The sequence below is a fragment of the Stigmatopora nigra genome, chromosome 9 (genome assembly GCF_051989575.1).
Source record: "Stigmatopora nigra isolate UIUO_SnigA chromosome 9, RoL_Snig_1.1, whole genome shotgun sequence".
Classification (NCBI taxonomy): domain Eukaryota; kingdom Metazoa; phylum Chordata; class Actinopteri; order Syngnathiformes; family Syngnathidae; genus Stigmatopora; species Stigmatopora nigra.
The window spans coordinates 10,742,376-10,759,063 of NC_135516.1; the positions used below are offsets into that span (position 1 = coordinate 10,742,376).

The following is a 16,688-nucleotide window of genomic DNA, read 5'->3' on the forward strand; positions in this document are numbered from 1 at the left end:
AGAGAGAGCAAAAGAGAGGGAGGGGTCAACCTACTAGAAGCATGGTCGACCCACGGCCTCCACCAGTGCTTTTTTTTGGTCTTGGCTTTGGCTCGCTGCGCTCCTAAAATTTTACAAATGACATCAGTGCAACACCACACAAAGTAAGTAGCTTAGGAAGAGCGGCGGCGTTAGCTTAGCATCATCAGCACGAAGGCGTGCCAGGCAGGCGACCATACCCTCGTCCTCCTCGGCGGGGGGCGGGGCAAGCATCTGTCCGTCCACAGATTCCTGCGCTATGCTCAGCATCTTCTCCTTGCCGCGCTTGAACTTTTGCTGGCGCACTTTGATGCGCTCCATCCTGTGTTTGGGGTACACACGCAAAAGATTAGTATGTGGATTCTATACTATGCTACTATATCATTCAAAAGTAAAGTAGGTCGTAAAATAAACAAAGATGGTCATATAAGTACAGTAATAGCATCACAGCTAGTTGAAAGTGTAAGAACAATAATACAAATATGAAATTGGGGCTGAGTGGTTAAGCACGTCGGCCTCACAGCTCTGGGGTTGTGGGTTCAAATCCAGGTCGGTCCACGCAGCTGTGTATAATGATAATGAAGTCTTTTGATTGAATGAATTTCTCCCTGGGCCTGTGTGGGTTTCCTCCAGGTACTCCGGTTTTGTCCCACATTCTAAAAATATGCATGATAGGCTGATTGGACACTCAAAAATTGCCCCTAGGCCAATTGCCTCTGGCCTGGAGTCAGCTGGGATATGCTCCAGCACCCTCAGCGAGCTTAATGAGGATAAAGCGCTTCAGAAAATGTATGTCACTGGACACCGGGGGCAGTGTCTACCTTCAGGAGTGAAATAATCGTCCAAATCTAATATGAAATTGATGAATCAAATATAAATAAAAACAATTCAAATGAACTCTAAGTATGTCCCTCAATAAAAAAAAAAATGCTTCCGCATTATTGAAACAAGTGTTGTATAAAGGGTCTTACTGTCGTTTGAGTTGCTCCACGGATTTGCACTCCACTTCCAGCCGCGCCCGTACCGCTTTGACGATGGTGGCCTGGAAGAGCTCCGCCCCCCTGGACGACACAACCGCTAAGTATGGCGTCCGGCTATCCCGACCACGCGCTACGTGCGTACCTGGAGGCGAGGATCTGCGCGGCTCGGATGTCGGCCACCACGTGGAGAAAGTAGTAGCTCATGAAGACGCGGCGCTGCAGCAGGAGGAAGGCGAAGCAGATGCTGTCCCAGATGATGCCCGCCTGGTCCTTGGGGAGCTCGCAGCGCTGGTCCACATCTGCTCGGGTTTAACGTGTCATGATCGCGGTCGGATGTGCGTGCTTGTGGGGAAGGTTTTCTTACGCAGGTGGTCCTGGTTGGTGTTTATGTTGTAGTCCTTGATGGTGCACGACAGGCTGAAAAGCTGGATCATCCAGCACTTGTTGGGGATCAGAGAGTTGATGTAGCCACAAGCTAGGATCTGGAGAAAAAACAAAGAATAATAACAATAATAATAATGAGGGAGCAGTCCATAAGATGCAAAATGTCTTCATAGTATTTTCAGTAGAATATTGTTAAACTGTTAGGAATAAAAACAAAGTCAACATACTTAAAATGTTCCTATAATTCCTCATTTTTTGCTTTTTGATTGTTTTATCATATAGTATAGTTTTTTGGAGTGTCCAGATGGGACCTACAGTTGTGACCCGGAAGAAAATATCCTCTTAAATACATGTTTTGTAGATTGTTGACCTCTGAGGTTTTTACAGAAATACACTCAATTTCTTCATTCAAAGACAACAGTAAAAAACATCCCAAAAAGCTGTCATTCTACTTGCAATATTTTTTGCCAAAGTATCACTGTCATTTTTTTAAAGTCCTCAAAGGTCCTAATGCAATTATATATGAATGAATTGTAGACAGTAGCTCAATTCATGAAGTTTTGTTGCAAATATACTTAGTTACTAAAAACGTTTTCATTGAACCGTGTAATATTATATTCTTAGAAAATATACTGAGCACTGCAAGGTTGGCAGGGTACATAAATTCTTGAAACATATTTCTAGAAGACTTCTTGTTGAAAAGTTGCCTACTCACGGACAAAATGTTCTTCATGGTGATGACAAAGATGTTGTAGGCGATGAGGAAGTCCCAGTAATGGAGAATCTTCTTGATGGGCTTGAGCAGGAGCTCTCCACCAAAGAGCAAGAAGTAGAAGCAGGCCACCAGGTATCCCATGCAGAACACGCTGATTCGTGTAGTCCCCGTGATGAAGATGATGGTCAAGACGAACCAGAAAAGGTAGCTGAACATGATCACCTTCAGCATATCCAGATAGGATCTGCGTAGAATATATATTCACAAAAAAAAACATTAGCAAACACATTGACTGCCATCATTTGCACTAAAAAAAAAATCTGATCCATTTGAACTAGGAGGGGATGGTAGTAAATAAAGTTTTTTTTGGAACATGAAAAAAAGTCCTATATTTATTGAGGACCAGAGTTAAGAAAGCGAACCTGTGTTTGTTTATGGCATACCTTCATGTTGAAGGGTTAACTTTGGTCAGGATATGTTCCGCAGAGCAGCAAATTTATGCGCTAGGCTGGGTAATAAAATGTGTACAGAGGAAAGTGCTTTGCCGACAGCTGAAAACGTCCAACGCTCAGCTTGAAAGTATATATAAAGTGTTATATAAAAAAAGAGGTTCATTTGTACGGTAAAAAAAATACATCCAAAGTCAAAGTTGATTTTCCAATTTGTCACGTCAACACTTTGCTGGAAAGGCTTTCCGTAGTATGACGCGAGGCACGTCTGTCTACATATCTGCAAAAAAGCCATTACCCCATGCGGTGAAAACAAAGGAAGCAATGTTCATTTGACGGCCAGTTGGGGATCATCCACCGGCCGGCGCCTTGATGCTTCAAAATACCTTTTCCATACTTGAAAGCTATTTATTGAGTTAGAGCACAGGGATGGTGGTGGGGGGTGCCTAAGTAGCACAAGTGACCGACAGAGTGTTTTTACAGATTATGGATTTCTACCCCCGCCCCTGCTCGCCATCCGTAATTTGATCCCGGTGGGGGAAACGGCGATGGAATAAGTGCAGGGCGGCCGCGGTGTGCTCTCGAACCTCGCGCCGAGGCTTTGTTGATGGACGCAGAGTGCGTTAATAAAAGACTTGACCGCTTTGTGCGGCAAAACACCGCCGTGCCGATCGATGGGCGTCACCTAACGCGTCCTGACCCCACGCCTCAAAAGGGCTCTCGCCCGCCTGGCCCGACCGCACGGCTCTCTAAAGGCGCGATATTTTTGCGGCGGTCGACCCGTTGAGAAAGTTGAGACGTGGACGGGCTCACCTGCAGTGGATGAAGTCTGGCACGGGGTTGTGTACGCTGAAGGAAGACGCGTCCAAGTCTCGGCAGATCTCCACATTGTCGCCGGCCATGATGCGCACGGCCGCCTTGTTCTCGTCGTCAAACACTTGCCTCTGCATGGAGGCGCACAGCAGTAGCATGAAGTCGTCTGGAGGAAGAAAACAAAGTTGAGTCGGGTTCGAACCGCGGCGGCGAGCTGGGTGAGGCCGCGGGACGTACAGATGAGAAAGGACGGATTGGGCTTGGAAAGGAAGTCGGGAACGTAAAGCCACTTGACCACGTTGGAGTCGGCCGAGGAAGAGGGGAACCTCCAGGGGTAGTCTGAAAATGGGCACCGGGATTTGTTGATGACTTCCTCATTGGCTGACATTGACAGCGGTAGATTTCCAATCAGAAAAGAGCGTTTTCCAGACCTTTACATGCGGCGGGAGGGAACCCAATGCAGACCAAGTACTGGAAGGTCAGCATGCAGGCCAGGAAACAGCAGTACTTGGGCCAAATTTCAGCGATGGCCTTGCGACGCCGCCGGTACATGACGGCCACCAGGGCCAGGGCGTGTAACGTGGCGTAAAAGTCCATCCGCTGGCCCACCACATTCACGCACAACAGCAGGCAAGTCTGCCAAGAAAGAAGAGAGAGTGAGCGCTTTGATTGATCGGGCGTCGCTGGCACCCACCTCCAGGCCGAACTTGTAGAAGAAGTAATTGATGAAGTATTTGATGAAGCAGACGATGCCCACGTCCAAGTGCTGTCGAGTCACGTCGTGGAAGATGATGCGGGCGGCGGGAGGCGACAGCTTGTTTCTTAGGCGGAAGTACAGCTGGTGGCGGTAGATGGTCACCTCGAACGCCAACAGGGCCAGGATCAGGAGGTTGTGCTGTGGACAAAAAACGGATTAATCCATTTTTTGGGCATGATTTGATTTACCAAAACACTTCACGAGGAGTCCTCAGGTTACCATGTCCTCGACCTACGACATAATGATCCCCTTTATCAGAGAAACTAAACATAACATCATACATTTTCTTTTTTAAACTGAGAAAAGAACGCCATACCGACGCAGATCGATATAGACATCCTGTGTTTGGCCTTGAAGTTAAACAGCAAATGTCCTTTTGTTTCCACACAGACCTTACGTTGCCAACGGTCAAAGTCAAACCAGTTCAGGTTCACATAACCTTAAAATGTAGTCATCTCCATTTACCCTGATGTAGCCAAGCAGGTCCTCCTTCTTCTGCAGTCCCACCCAGTTGGCAGGATCCACCGGTCCATTGTAGAGCAGAGATCCTTCCATTTCGTCCTTCTGATCCTTGGTGTAGTCCGCCGGCTGTCACAAGCGAGTAAGGTCCCTTGAATGCTCCCCTTAGCCTTAATTCCTACCGTAGAGTGTCAAATTTTCTCACCATGGTGCAGTTCTGGGAGTAAGTGAGAGGCTTGATGGACTTGAGCTGATACAACATCTTGCAGACGATGATGACGCACGTCCAGACGCTGCAGACGCTGGACGCCAAGAGGCGATGCTGGCCGTAGGGAAGCGCGAAGGCCCAAGAAGCCAGGAACACCCAATTGAGCAGAGACACCTGCCCAGGGCAAAAGTTAGCATAGAAGCTGTTAGCGAGTCCAAAATTTTGTCCTTACCTCTCGGATGGAGACCATCACGATGTAGCAGGAGACGATTTTGATGATGTGGATTTCCAGGAGCCACCAGATGAAGAGTTGCAACTTGTGGAAATACTCCAGGAACTTGAGGAAGAGGACCGTCAGTCGGTCCACCACCAGGTGCCATTTGCTCTTCAGGTCTGGGAAAAAAAAGAAGATTATCATTCATATCACAATTTTTACGAGACATGCTTGCATTTTAAACTAAGATGCAGAACTCAGTTAGACCTCCAAACCACGTGAAGGATGATCCGTGCAAGAATTCCGACTTTAACAAGCGTCCAAAAGAGTTTATGGAGCCTTTAATAAAACGATCACGTTCCAATAATAAGGTCTACTGACCATAACGTGTTAACTGTCTTGTAAAGACGGCAATAAAATTAAAAGAAAATCCATCAAAATTGAAGACAGAGCTTTACAACAGATACAAAAATCTCCATGGCCAAGGAAAATATCATATTACCATGTAAATATACACCACTCCCAAAGAAGAAAAAAAAACTGAGCGCTCTGCACCATGTCAGAACCGTAAAGGCTGCATAAATCTGAACCCAAAAAAAAAAAAGCAGACTAGATGGACCACAGGCACGGTGGGGGCGGAGATTAACGGGCGCACTTTGGCCCGTTGGAGTCACGTAAATCTTGGCGACGGGATTTTTTTTCTCTGGCAAACTCGGCCAAAACGTGGATTTGAATGAATTATTCAAAAGTCATTTGGAGGAAGTGATAAAGATAAGACCCAGTTGGAAGCAGGCCTGGTGCCATTTACTCTTATTGCCTTGTGTTTAGTGTCACCTGAACTCTGATCATATCAACGTGATAGAAAACAACCAGAAATGTGGTTAACACTTTGTTTTCTTCTCTAAATGAAGCCATAAAATTTGGACTGCGGTCTTACCGGAGCTCTGCTCGGTGCTCGGTTCTGGCTCGGTACCCATGCTGAAGCGCTGACTGTCGTCCGTGCTGGATTGTCCGGCGTCGGAGAGGCCGCCGGGTTTGGCGGCGGACGAGGGGGCCGAGTTGTCCTCGACCGCCACAGAGGTCCGCTGGCTTGCCGCCTCGCTCCGGGAGAGCGAGGCTTCGGCGGAGCTGCCGCTGAGCATGGTGAGGTCGGCCAGACTGCCTTCGGGGTGAACTAGCCTGGTGGGAAAACTTGGTGTTACAACATTTAAGGATAGAAGACATGTTAGATTGTGACGTTTTGGATTTATGAGGACATCAGGACTTAATATTAAGGCAAAAAAACTGTTTTGAGTCAATTTAGGAGGATAAGTGCATCTTTTTTATGGCAGTTATTAAACTAAATAAAGAGAGTAGTGACCTTTTTCTACCTTTTGTTTTTTTAATTAAAGAAATGTGGAGAGAAAAACTAAGTTTAATAAGAGAGGAAATAAGACCCTAGTTAATATTGACTAAAAAGCTGTCAATGGAATTGTAGTCTGTTTTGACTGCCAGTCTCTCCATGTTTTTAAAAAAAATTGGACGTCTAGTGCCGTCAATGTCAGCCAATGAGCTCAACTAATGCCTTAGAAAGGGTTCAAAAGTCTGCTGGTGTTTTTTTCTCAAATGAGCAGGCTAATGATGATTTCTTCTGCATATTTCTTCAAAATGTTTCCCAGAAAAACATTCAGAAATATCAAAAGTTTGAAGTTTTCTCACAGGAAACAGATCATTAACTCCTGCAACAATCGGCACCTTTATAGCGCATGCTTCCCATTTTAACAGCCTAATTACTAGAAATTGAGGATTACTGCACTCGGATTGCCCATTTTTTTGTCCTCATGAGTCCATAAACGACACAACAACAACACAAACAGATAAAAAAATTGAGCTGATTCTCCATCACAAAGTTTTTTTCCTTCAAGTGCAAAAGCGGTGCAACATTCTCTCGGCATTCTTTACAAAAACCCGGCTCGCTATTAGGGTTTACGCTCAATCAGAAGGGGTTTTGGCTGCATGTCAATCACAAGCAACTGTGATTTTATTATTATTATTATTAGTATTAGTATTATTGTGGGAATATGCTGACACTTACTTTTGCTCCTGACCTATTTTTTGCTTGATGCTGCTCAGGACAATAAAAAAAGTGCACAGAATGAGCAAGAGAAAAATCCATAACAACACACGGAATGTGTAGACAAAAATCGTGTTGCATTCAAATGCTCAAATTCTAGGGTGGGGATTTCAATCATCGGGGTTGACAAGCACAACCAAATTGACCTAACTGGAAAAGGAGTAGGATTGAGGAACAAGGCAAAGGATCAAATCCGGTATTAAAACATGCATTGACCAAATCTAATACATTCTTAGTTGTCTAGTGGAGTGTTTTTATAAGCCTGGCGGGTCCCAGGTCTGGTTCGGGTGTTGCGTTCATCATGTCTTCCGGCTATTGGGGATGTTTAAGGAGTGAGTTGAGGGGCCGTAGTTCAATTGAGCTTGCGAAATACATTTAGTTGAGGGTAAATTGGGGGAAGGTGGGTCATATGGTGGTGAGGGGGGGGGGGGGGCAAGGAGAAATGTCACAAGTTGACGGGTCAATCGGGAAGTGGAAGCCAGAGAAAGCGAGCTTCTTACCCACCTATTCATGATCAGATATACACGCCCGCTGACTTTAGCGTGGCTGCGAGAGGAGGAAGATTGGTAGCGCACACATCACAGCAAGTCACAAAGACACAAAATAATAATAAAAATATGGCACCACACAACATGAACAATGCGCACTATTGGGAATTTCATTCATTCTAGACCACGGGTGTCAAAGTGGCGGCCCGGGGCCCAAATCTGGCCCGCCGCATCATTTTGTGCGGCCCGAGAAAGGAAATCATGAGTGCTGACTTTCTGTTTTAGGATCAAATTAAAATGATAGATGTATATTATATTTCCGGATTTTCCCCTTTTTAAATCAATAATTGCAATTTTTAATGTTTTCTGTGTTTTTAAGTAAAAAAACATCTTAAAAAATATATATCTAAAATATATTCTACTTTAATATGGAACATAAAGAAAAATTTGGATTCCTTTTGAAATTGACTAAAAGAGATTTTACCTTACTAAGAAAAAAGCTCAAATAAACATTGTTTTAGATGATAAAAACCGGAATATTCAGGGCGGGTGGTGAACATAGCAAAGTGGTCGATTGGACTTCGTAGATACTCGTAGACTGGCAGACTACTGCGGAAAGCCAGTGGAATCATTTAAAGTTCCTCTCCAGCCCAGACAGTCCCTTTTTCTCCCTCTGGAAAACGCCACAGGACATTAAAGTCTCCACGCGGCTTCTACCACCGAGCTGTGAAACACATCTAAGCCGCCCACCCCCACGCTAGCAAGTAACCACTCAACTCTGGAATATAATTGAATATAAAGCTCGTAAATGGCTGCCAGTCTGAAAATATCTGGCAACCCGTGTCTTGATGGGATGACTTTTCTTGCCAGGAGGTTAGCAAAAAAAGCCACAATGCGCAAAATTCCAATAAATTCCAAATAATGACACCCCTCCGCGCAAAGCCCGTAAATCATTCCAGAAGTGAAAAGGACAAACATGTCACTCACCTATAGATGGTGCTCTCCTCTTTAGCCACCACCGCCTGGAGGTCGGTGAGCTGCAGGAAACGTTGGTGGAAGTAGTGCAAGTGTAAGATGCAGACCAGAAGGAAGGAAGTGGGAATAAAAATCCTGGTGAACAGCTCAGAAAGCTTTAACTTCTCCAGGCCAAGGTCCTTAAAACTGCATTTTGGGACACCACAAGTCTGAAAAGTTCATCCACTGCAACATTGAAGAAGAAGTTGACCTCACCTGTCTTTGTTCCCGGCGGAATCGGGTCGGAATTGGAAGGTGTAGACGGCGATGAGGACCAGCATGGTGTACATGACCACGGAAATCCAAAAGTACTTGAGTAGTTTTCGCCACCATTCGTAGTGCACCTAGGGGGGAGTCGGGGGAAATGAGTAAATTTGGGATTGGATTGGATTGGGTTATTGCCAGGACAATGGCTGGCGGTGCGTTGAATGACGGAGGGCCGGCCGCTTTAAGGGGGGGACCGAATGCCAGCCTTTTGGTTTTTCGGGTGATTGGATTACAAAGCGGTCAATTTTTATGAGGCGGCAATACCGGTCAGCACGCCCCGACTAGACGGATATTGAATTTGCAATTTGGAAAGGAAGAAAACAATGAGCCTGGCTGGATACATTGTGTCTGTCCCTTTTTCTTTGTGCTTGTAGAATGCAGTAAACAGTAAACTCCTTTTAATACGTACGGGTACTGCATTTGGCTAGAAGGCTTCATTATTTGGAAAATCCAACTGTATTTGGTGAAAAATACGAATCAGGTCATAAATGCAGTAAATCTTTTTTGGTCCGCATTTTAAATCTTTTTCAGTAATAACTTTACAATTGACAATACTAATAATAATTTCAAATTCAAATACCAGTCCATCTAAAACTTTTCCTTTTGAATCAACCTTTGTAAAAAAATATATATCAATAAAACGATATATTTCATGTTTCTTTTTCACCATGTATTTTGCCTTTATTCTCTTACTACTACTAATACTATGACTACTACAACTACGACTACTACTTCTACAAGATTACACGAACCATCTCTCCTACATAGTTTATAACTTTATCTACAATAATGCTCCAAATTTGTTGCTGGACAGTGACAGTATTAATTATCATTTCTAAATTCTAATATAATTTAGTGTACCTGATAGAGCACCACGCAGGAAAGGAACATCATCATGTAAATGATCTTGTACATGACGACAGTTCCTTCAAAGCTGACAAAGAAGAACATGCCGCCACAGATGTAGATCCAATACTTGACCAGCAGGGCCATAACCAGATTGCCCAGCACGTGCATGACGTCATGCTCATCTTCTGCTTGGGACTCCTCTTTCTCTATAAGGGACGCACGGGGTCTATCATTGATTGGTGAGGTCGCGGTTCAGTCCCTCCACGGGAGAGCCACGTGGCCTCCTTTCCATTCACCTTTGACCTTTTGGTCCTCCACTTGAATGCCGAGGAGACCCGCCTCGTCCTCTTTCTGTTTCTCCGACCTCTCGGTGAGGGTTTGCCTCAGTAGCAACCAGAAGCTCAGTAGACACAATACCTGTGGGGATATCATCGGTTAGCATTAGCTTGTTTGGAGGGTCTAAAGGGATAGGATTTAATAAAAATCAAAACCTTGGAAGAGATGGAGTGAAAGTGATTGTCCTTGGGCACGGAGAGTCCCGGCACGTGTGCGACGCCCTCAAAGCTGAAGAAGTACTGCAGCACGATCAAGAGGTTCCCGTAGGCCACCATGAAAGGCGAAGTCACCATGGCGTAGTGGCGTCGGTCGCGGACCATCCACAGAATGCACGACCAGATGAGGAAGACGAACGTGAGCCAGGAGATGTACGTGATGCTCCACGCCTGGTGGGAGAACGTCCAAAGAAACAGAACATCAACAAATTGAAATGAACTTGGATTACAATGCACACACACTCAAAAATAAGTTAAATCAAACCTTACACTAAACTTCATTCGAATTTTGTTTGACATTTTGATACTTTTCTTCTCCCGGGTTGGCTCTATTTGCCCCGCCTCCACCCTGACTTTCAAAATTTCACTCGTATCTCAAATTACTCTTATGTCGGGGAACTCATATGTCAAGTTACCACTGTAAAGATACCCGTTTGCGGTGCCTTACCATCATGGCGATGAGTGCACAGATGTAGCTCTGCTTCATGATGAAGTGGAAGACCTTGACCATTGCTCCCACGCCGCGCTTTCTTAGGTCGCCATCACTCCCGTCAGACTTGTCCTCTCTGGAGTCTTCGTCCTCCGGAGGGAGACTCACCTCAAACGCGCAGAGGTCCTCCTTTTCTGCTCCGTTAAAAAAAAAAAAAAAAAAAAAAACAAGGTCAGGGTGACGGCCTTGAGGAAACGTGGCGGAGGACGGACCTTTGTCGTGGCTGACGGGCTGGGCGCTTTGGTACTGAGGCGTGGCGTACAGGTCCAGGTAGCGTGGACCGTTGTCGGTCAGCGTGAAGTCAAAGGAGGTTCCGTTGGAGGCTAGCACCACCTGGTTGGGAAGAAAAGAGGATAAAGAAAATGGACAAATAGTAAAAAGTACTTTGAAACATGCGAGTACTTGAAGTTAGGGCAGTAATGTCATCTAAGCAAATTGGACTGTAACAAAAACAAGTACGACATAATCAAGGAAAGTCAGCAAAGTAGACCATTAAAAAATAAAAATAAAATCCAAGCAACTCGAGAAGTATTGTAATGTGAATCTGAAAAAGTAAATAAAGTCATCAAGAAAATGAGGCATGGATTAGAGTATCAAAAGTAAGTAGTGAAGAAGTATTGGGAGTCCTCAAATTCCCATATAACTTCAATTTAGGCATTGGATTTCACTGTTTAAGTCGAAATATACATCACATTTTTTATTTTAATGTATTTGGCCTTTTTATACTGAGCATTGGTTTCAGGGTATTTTTTTATTTTGGCTAAACCTCCAAAAGCCATCTTTAAGTTTCAAAATGTAAAAAAAAGGAGCACGAAAAGGTTCAAGCTACTCGTAGGTCCAAAACATGGTAACCCGAGGACTCCCTGGACGGCACGTAAAGTAATTCAAGTCACCAAATGAAGTTACCCAAACAAAACGGGTGGTCTAAGTCAATAACAAAAGCATCGTTCAGTACATTAGTATATCTTGGTCAAGTTACCTCTGTTGTACTGATGGCATCCTGGGTCGAGAGCAGCTAAAAAAAAAAAGAGCAAGCCGGGCAAGAGCGGTTAACACTGCTTTACACTTTTTAAATTGGAGGCTAGCAGCTCATTATGTAGATTCATATTATCATCAATTTTTCACTTTCACTTGACTTTAGAAATTGGATAAAGCCATGAATCAGTTACAAAGTCATTCCGGCGGGCCGGATCGGACCCCCCTATTGGCCCGCCGGCCGTACCTTTGACACCAACCAGGAATAAAGAGGCCCAAAAAGCACAATGTGAACTTGCCAAATAGTGAAGGCCTGTTTGGGCTAAAGATAAAGCTTAAAATGCTACTTTTGGGGAAATATGTCATACTTGTATAAATCGTGAAGTGTTTATGAAATCAAACCTACATTTTTTTGGTCAGTCCCTTGCCGGGACCCCCACCACATCTGCCTCTTCCTGTTGGCTGAGTTATTTGTACCGTTCCCCACCGGCTCGTCTTCCTCACACGCGTCTTCCTCCTTGTCGTCCTGAAACAACACAGATAGTCAATGTGGCCACTTTCATCTTTGGATCCGATTGGCGTCAAAAATAAATAAATAAAAGTGAACCGCTGGTGAGTTTTTGGTTTCAGGCAAACCGCATGTGTCAAAGTGGCGGCCTGGGGACCAAATTTGGCCCACCGCATCATTTTATGTGGCCCGGGAAAGTAAATGATGAGTGCCGACTTTCTGTTTTAGGATCAAATTAGCATAGAGTGACTCGAAAGCTAGCAAAAAGAAGTCAACTCATGGTGGAGGCCATATTGAATATCTCAAAGGATGCTGTTTTCACTTTAAACTGGATATCTGGAACGAATCTATCTTTCGAGGCACTTTTTCCGACTTTGGCGGATGGCCGAACGGGTTTTAACAACCCACCGCCGTTTCTGTGTGTCTTTATCAGCCAGGGCGAAACAACACATTTTCTAAGACGTAATTAAAAAAGAAAAAAAGACAAGCCTAAAAAACCTTACCCGAGAAAGCGTAAAAGAACACCAGGTCCATTATAATCTTATTATTGAACACGCCCGGTCGGCAAGAGAGGATTTATACCCTAACCATGTTTTATTATTAGCATCTTCTAAAGTGAACACAAGTGGGATCAATAGACGGATACAGCGCTGCCAGGCTTTGAAGTAATGGCCTTGCACATGGGGGAAAGAAAAAAAAAGAAAAAAAAACATGAATCTATAGGTCCATTACAGGACAGAAAGGCAGCGTTTCTAACTGCGACGTGAAAGACATTCAAGTTCCACCACAGTGTGGAATGTCGTGGAAATGCAATCCAATCTATGGCAGCAATGTTTCCCAAGCGTTGAGCAATGTGCCGCGGGAAATTGCTAAAAGTCATAAAAACTAATATTCACAGAGAAAAAATCATAATGAGATTAAAATGTATCTATTACAGGGTTAACGTCAAGATAAGATGAACATTAAATGATAAATGATACTATTACAAGGTTTAAATTGTGAAAGTCATTTTGTTGCTTATTTTTTTCCCTAACATGAACCGAAAGTATACCGCGTATAAGTGGTTAGCGTGTCGGCCTCACATCTCTGGGGTCCTGGGTTCAAATCCAGGTCACGGCCACCTATGTGGAGTTTGCGTGTTACCCCCAGTCCTGTGTGGGTTTCCTCCGGGTACTCCGGTATCCTCCCACATTCCAAAAACATGGATGTGAGGCTGATTGGACACTGGAATTTTTTTTTTATTATACTATAATGTGCACTTAAAAGTCTGAAATTTTCTCCAAAATATAACCCAGTGTGCTTTCCATATGGAATAAAATGTGTCATTCATTGAGGGTGCGCCTTATAATGCCTGAAACCCTGAAAATACGGTAATAGTGTATAAGTGATGGGGTCTTACGGTAAGCTCCTCGATGGGCTCCTGCAGCCAGAGTCGTATGAGCGTGGCCAACGTGTAGTAGAGAAGCAGCAGCATGACAGGGTTGACAAAGTGGTACCACTTGCGATTGGGGTGCACCATCAGCTTCCACGTGCGGCTGCAGTCGCTTTGGATTATGGGCGACATGCCAAAGTACCTGCGGGGAGGAAAACATTCAAGTTAGGAACAACATCGTTTCCTTTTTCAACTATAGTTTGGCATGTCAACTATTTCAAATTCAAGGGCAACAATTGACATGTCATTGAATTTTGGCCTCAATGAAACTTTGAGTAAACATGTGTGTGGTCCATATTGCGGTCTCCTGACTCATGCATAATACAACGCGCAGGGTCCTTGTAAAAGCCGTGGTGGGGAGAGTGAACCGCCACGCAAAAAAAAAAAAAAAAAACATGCGTCCTAGGCTGATTGGACACAGCAAATTTTCCGTGGGAAAGCCCGTTTTGGCGTAGGAGGAGTAGGACCTGACCTGATGAAGCCGTCTTCGGGCGCCACGGACTCCTGGAAAAACTGGAACTGGTAGAGGTAGAGAACCAGCAAGTGTCCAGCACTGAAGATGGCCATCAGCACGCACATGCAGCTGAAGAGCAGCGTGTCGAAGGTGCGGCGGAGGGACCACCAGGTGCAGAGGAAGAGAAAGATGAAGAAGTAGACGGCCGAGGTGAGGGAGGGCAGCATCATCCCTAAAAGGGCACACAACACACAACATCATGGTGGCTTCCGGCTCCGCTTGGTCGGACAGAGGAGGAACGGCGCCTCACCTGTGGCCCCCAACAAGATGGTGACCACCACTTTCCCGGCCGTGGTGATCAAGTTCCCGATGATCTCCTTGACTTTCGAGGCCACCTGCGGCAGAAGTCGCAAGATCTTCCTCTTGACGCTCTCCCTGGCTTCTTCTTCTTCCTCCTCCTCGTCCAGTTCGTCGCCTCCGCCGCCGTCGTCTTCGTCCTCGTCTTCCTCGGCTTCGTAACCTCCGTCCGAGTCCTCCTCCAGCAGGATGTGATCTTCCAAGCTCAGCCTTTCGTCCATTTCCTTTGGGTGGCAACAATGAAGTCAGACTTTGACTTGATTATAATGTCGTGATAACTTAGTCCATTCATTTTTGTATTTTGCTAAACTATAAGATGAGAACTTTTCGAAATCCAAAACCGTACTTGTTCCTCGGCTTGGAATTGGGCGTTGTCCTGTGCCATGTCTTCGGGCGGCCTCTTCTGGACCAGACTACGACACAGAAACCAGATGGCCCCGCCCACCACGCACATGCCGATATCTGGTACAAACACCCTGATGCCATTGCCGGCGTCCGCGCCGATCACGCTGAGAAAACAAGAACAAAAAAATAATAATTTAGGAAAATCCCACCTCGCATGAACGCAGCACATGGAAACAATAGCTCTTCATGCAGGACTCATTTCCGTTTGTTCAGGTATTGTTTGTATTCTGGATTTTCGCGTGCGATGGAATGAAATAAATTCCGATGTTTTCGATGCAACGCCGTAAACAAGTGACTAAGTACGAGAGAATGTTCAGGGCAACCCTTAATAATCATAAAATGAGACTTTAGTAGTTATAGCAAAGGTTGCGTGGGGGAAAAACAAAACAAAACAAAAAACACCCCAAATAAAGAAAAAGCCAAGTTACGGTAGCGTTGGGCTGGCGGAGATTTTGTGGCGCCACTTGCGGACGACGCTTTACAAGGTGTCATGATTGTCCCAAAATGACTAACAGCTTCCAAAATCCTTTAAATGTAGTGTTTTATCGTCCAAAGTATTGTTCTTACTTTTGTTTTATGGTCAACAGAAAGCCATCTTGAGCCTCATTAACAAGTTCAAATTATGACTTCTTTTTTTTTTTTACCCTTAAAGGGCACTCATTGGCTACCATGGTCAGCCCTCCTAGTTTACATGAATTGGACATCTATTGCTCTCAATGGCACACAAAGTTTTAAAAAAAATGTCTTTAAAAAATAGAGTTCTAGTGTAACTTTGGCCATAACCAGAGTGTATTTCTATTTGTATTTAACTTTATCATTTTCCAAAGGATTTATAATGATACAAAAATACCCCAAAAAAACATCAGGAATCACTTTAAAAAACTAATTATTTTTTTTTTTTTGGACGAAAAATAGCCTTAATGCCATTTTACCAGTAAAGTTTTAAAAAATCTTAATTGCAACCAAAAACTAATTTTTAAACACCCAAAAACAGTCTCTTACCATGAAAAAAAGTTTATAAGTATTGAGTGTCGACTTTTGTTTAACAGTATTAACAACAAACTGAATATGTTAAACTTTTGGTATCAATATACCAATCAGTACATTTAAAAAATATATTCTTTCTAACTCCATGCCTGGAAAATACACACACACATGCACATTCCATCAGACTGATGGGTATTGACTGGTGATTTAAAATAAAGAAATAAATAAAAAGCTAGCAAAGTAGCCACAGTGGCTAACATTGACATTCCTATACTTAGGAGAGGTGATTGGCGCAGACATGGCGGCAGGCTAACTGGGTTTAGTTTTCATCAGGAAGCCACAGAGGGACAACAAAGTGCTCTTTGCCCTCATCGTCAGGTCGTTACGCTGCTCGGACGCCGTCTACAATAGCGCGGTTCAAACGCTGGCGTCTCTTCCGGAAATGTATTTTAATATATTTTTAGAAAGATGCCGCTTCTCATTGTGCAAAAAAAAATCGATTTTGGAATAACTTTGATGAAGATAACTTTATAATGATAATAGTATTATGTGAGATTTTGAGATTTGTGGAGTAGCTCAAAAAAGGTTGGGAAACACTGATCTAGACGTCTGGATGAGTTTTTTTTGCGTAAATTGAGCTAAGCCAGTTGCGTTCTCTCTGTTAAAAAGTGGCAAAGGAGGCCAACTGGACCAAGTGTGGTCACGTCAGCATTGTGTAAGAATCCTGCCGCTGTCGAGTCAGCCCTTCCCCAAAACATTAGTCAGACTCGCTCAAATTGCTCAACGGTAAGATAAGAAGAA

General features: G+C 44.2%; 1 protein-coding gene across 1 annotated transcript in view; it reads right to left on the reverse strand.

The window, feature by feature from the left end:
- Window positions 1-16,688, reverse strand: part of piezo2b (piezo-type mechanosensitive ion channel component 2b) — a 35,049-nt gene that overhangs the window by 8,672 nt on the left and 9,689 nt on the right. Inside the window, 26 exon segments of the mRNA XM_077723881.1 lie at window positions 35-103; window positions 219-340; window positions 990-1,079; window positions 1,141-1,297; window positions 1,363-1,480; window positions 2,098-2,341; window positions 3,360-3,525; window positions 3,597-3,698; window positions 3,791-3,995; window positions 4,054-4,254; window positions 4,582-4,704; window positions 4,781-4,957; window positions 5,016-5,176; window positions 5,935-6,176; window positions 8,586-8,759; window positions 8,829-8,956; window positions 9,741-10,145; window positions 10,220-10,450; window positions 10,728-10,903; window positions 10,982-11,102; window positions 11,749-11,784; window positions 12,151-12,270; window positions 13,652-13,826; window positions 14,157-14,370; window positions 14,449-14,719; window positions 14,842-15,004. Coding sequence (XP_077580007.1) covers window positions 35-103; window positions 219-340; window positions 990-1,079; window positions 1,141-1,297; window positions 1,363-1,480; window positions 2,098-2,341; window positions 3,360-3,525; window positions 3,597-3,698; window positions 3,791-3,995; window positions 4,054-4,254; window positions 4,582-4,704; window positions 4,781-4,957; window positions 5,016-5,176; window positions 5,935-6,176; window positions 8,586-8,759; window positions 8,829-8,956; window positions 9,741-10,145; window positions 10,220-10,450; window positions 10,728-10,903; window positions 10,982-11,102; window positions 11,749-11,784; window positions 12,151-12,270; window positions 13,652-13,826; window positions 14,157-14,370; window positions 14,449-14,719; window positions 14,842-15,004 — 4,391 coding nt within the window.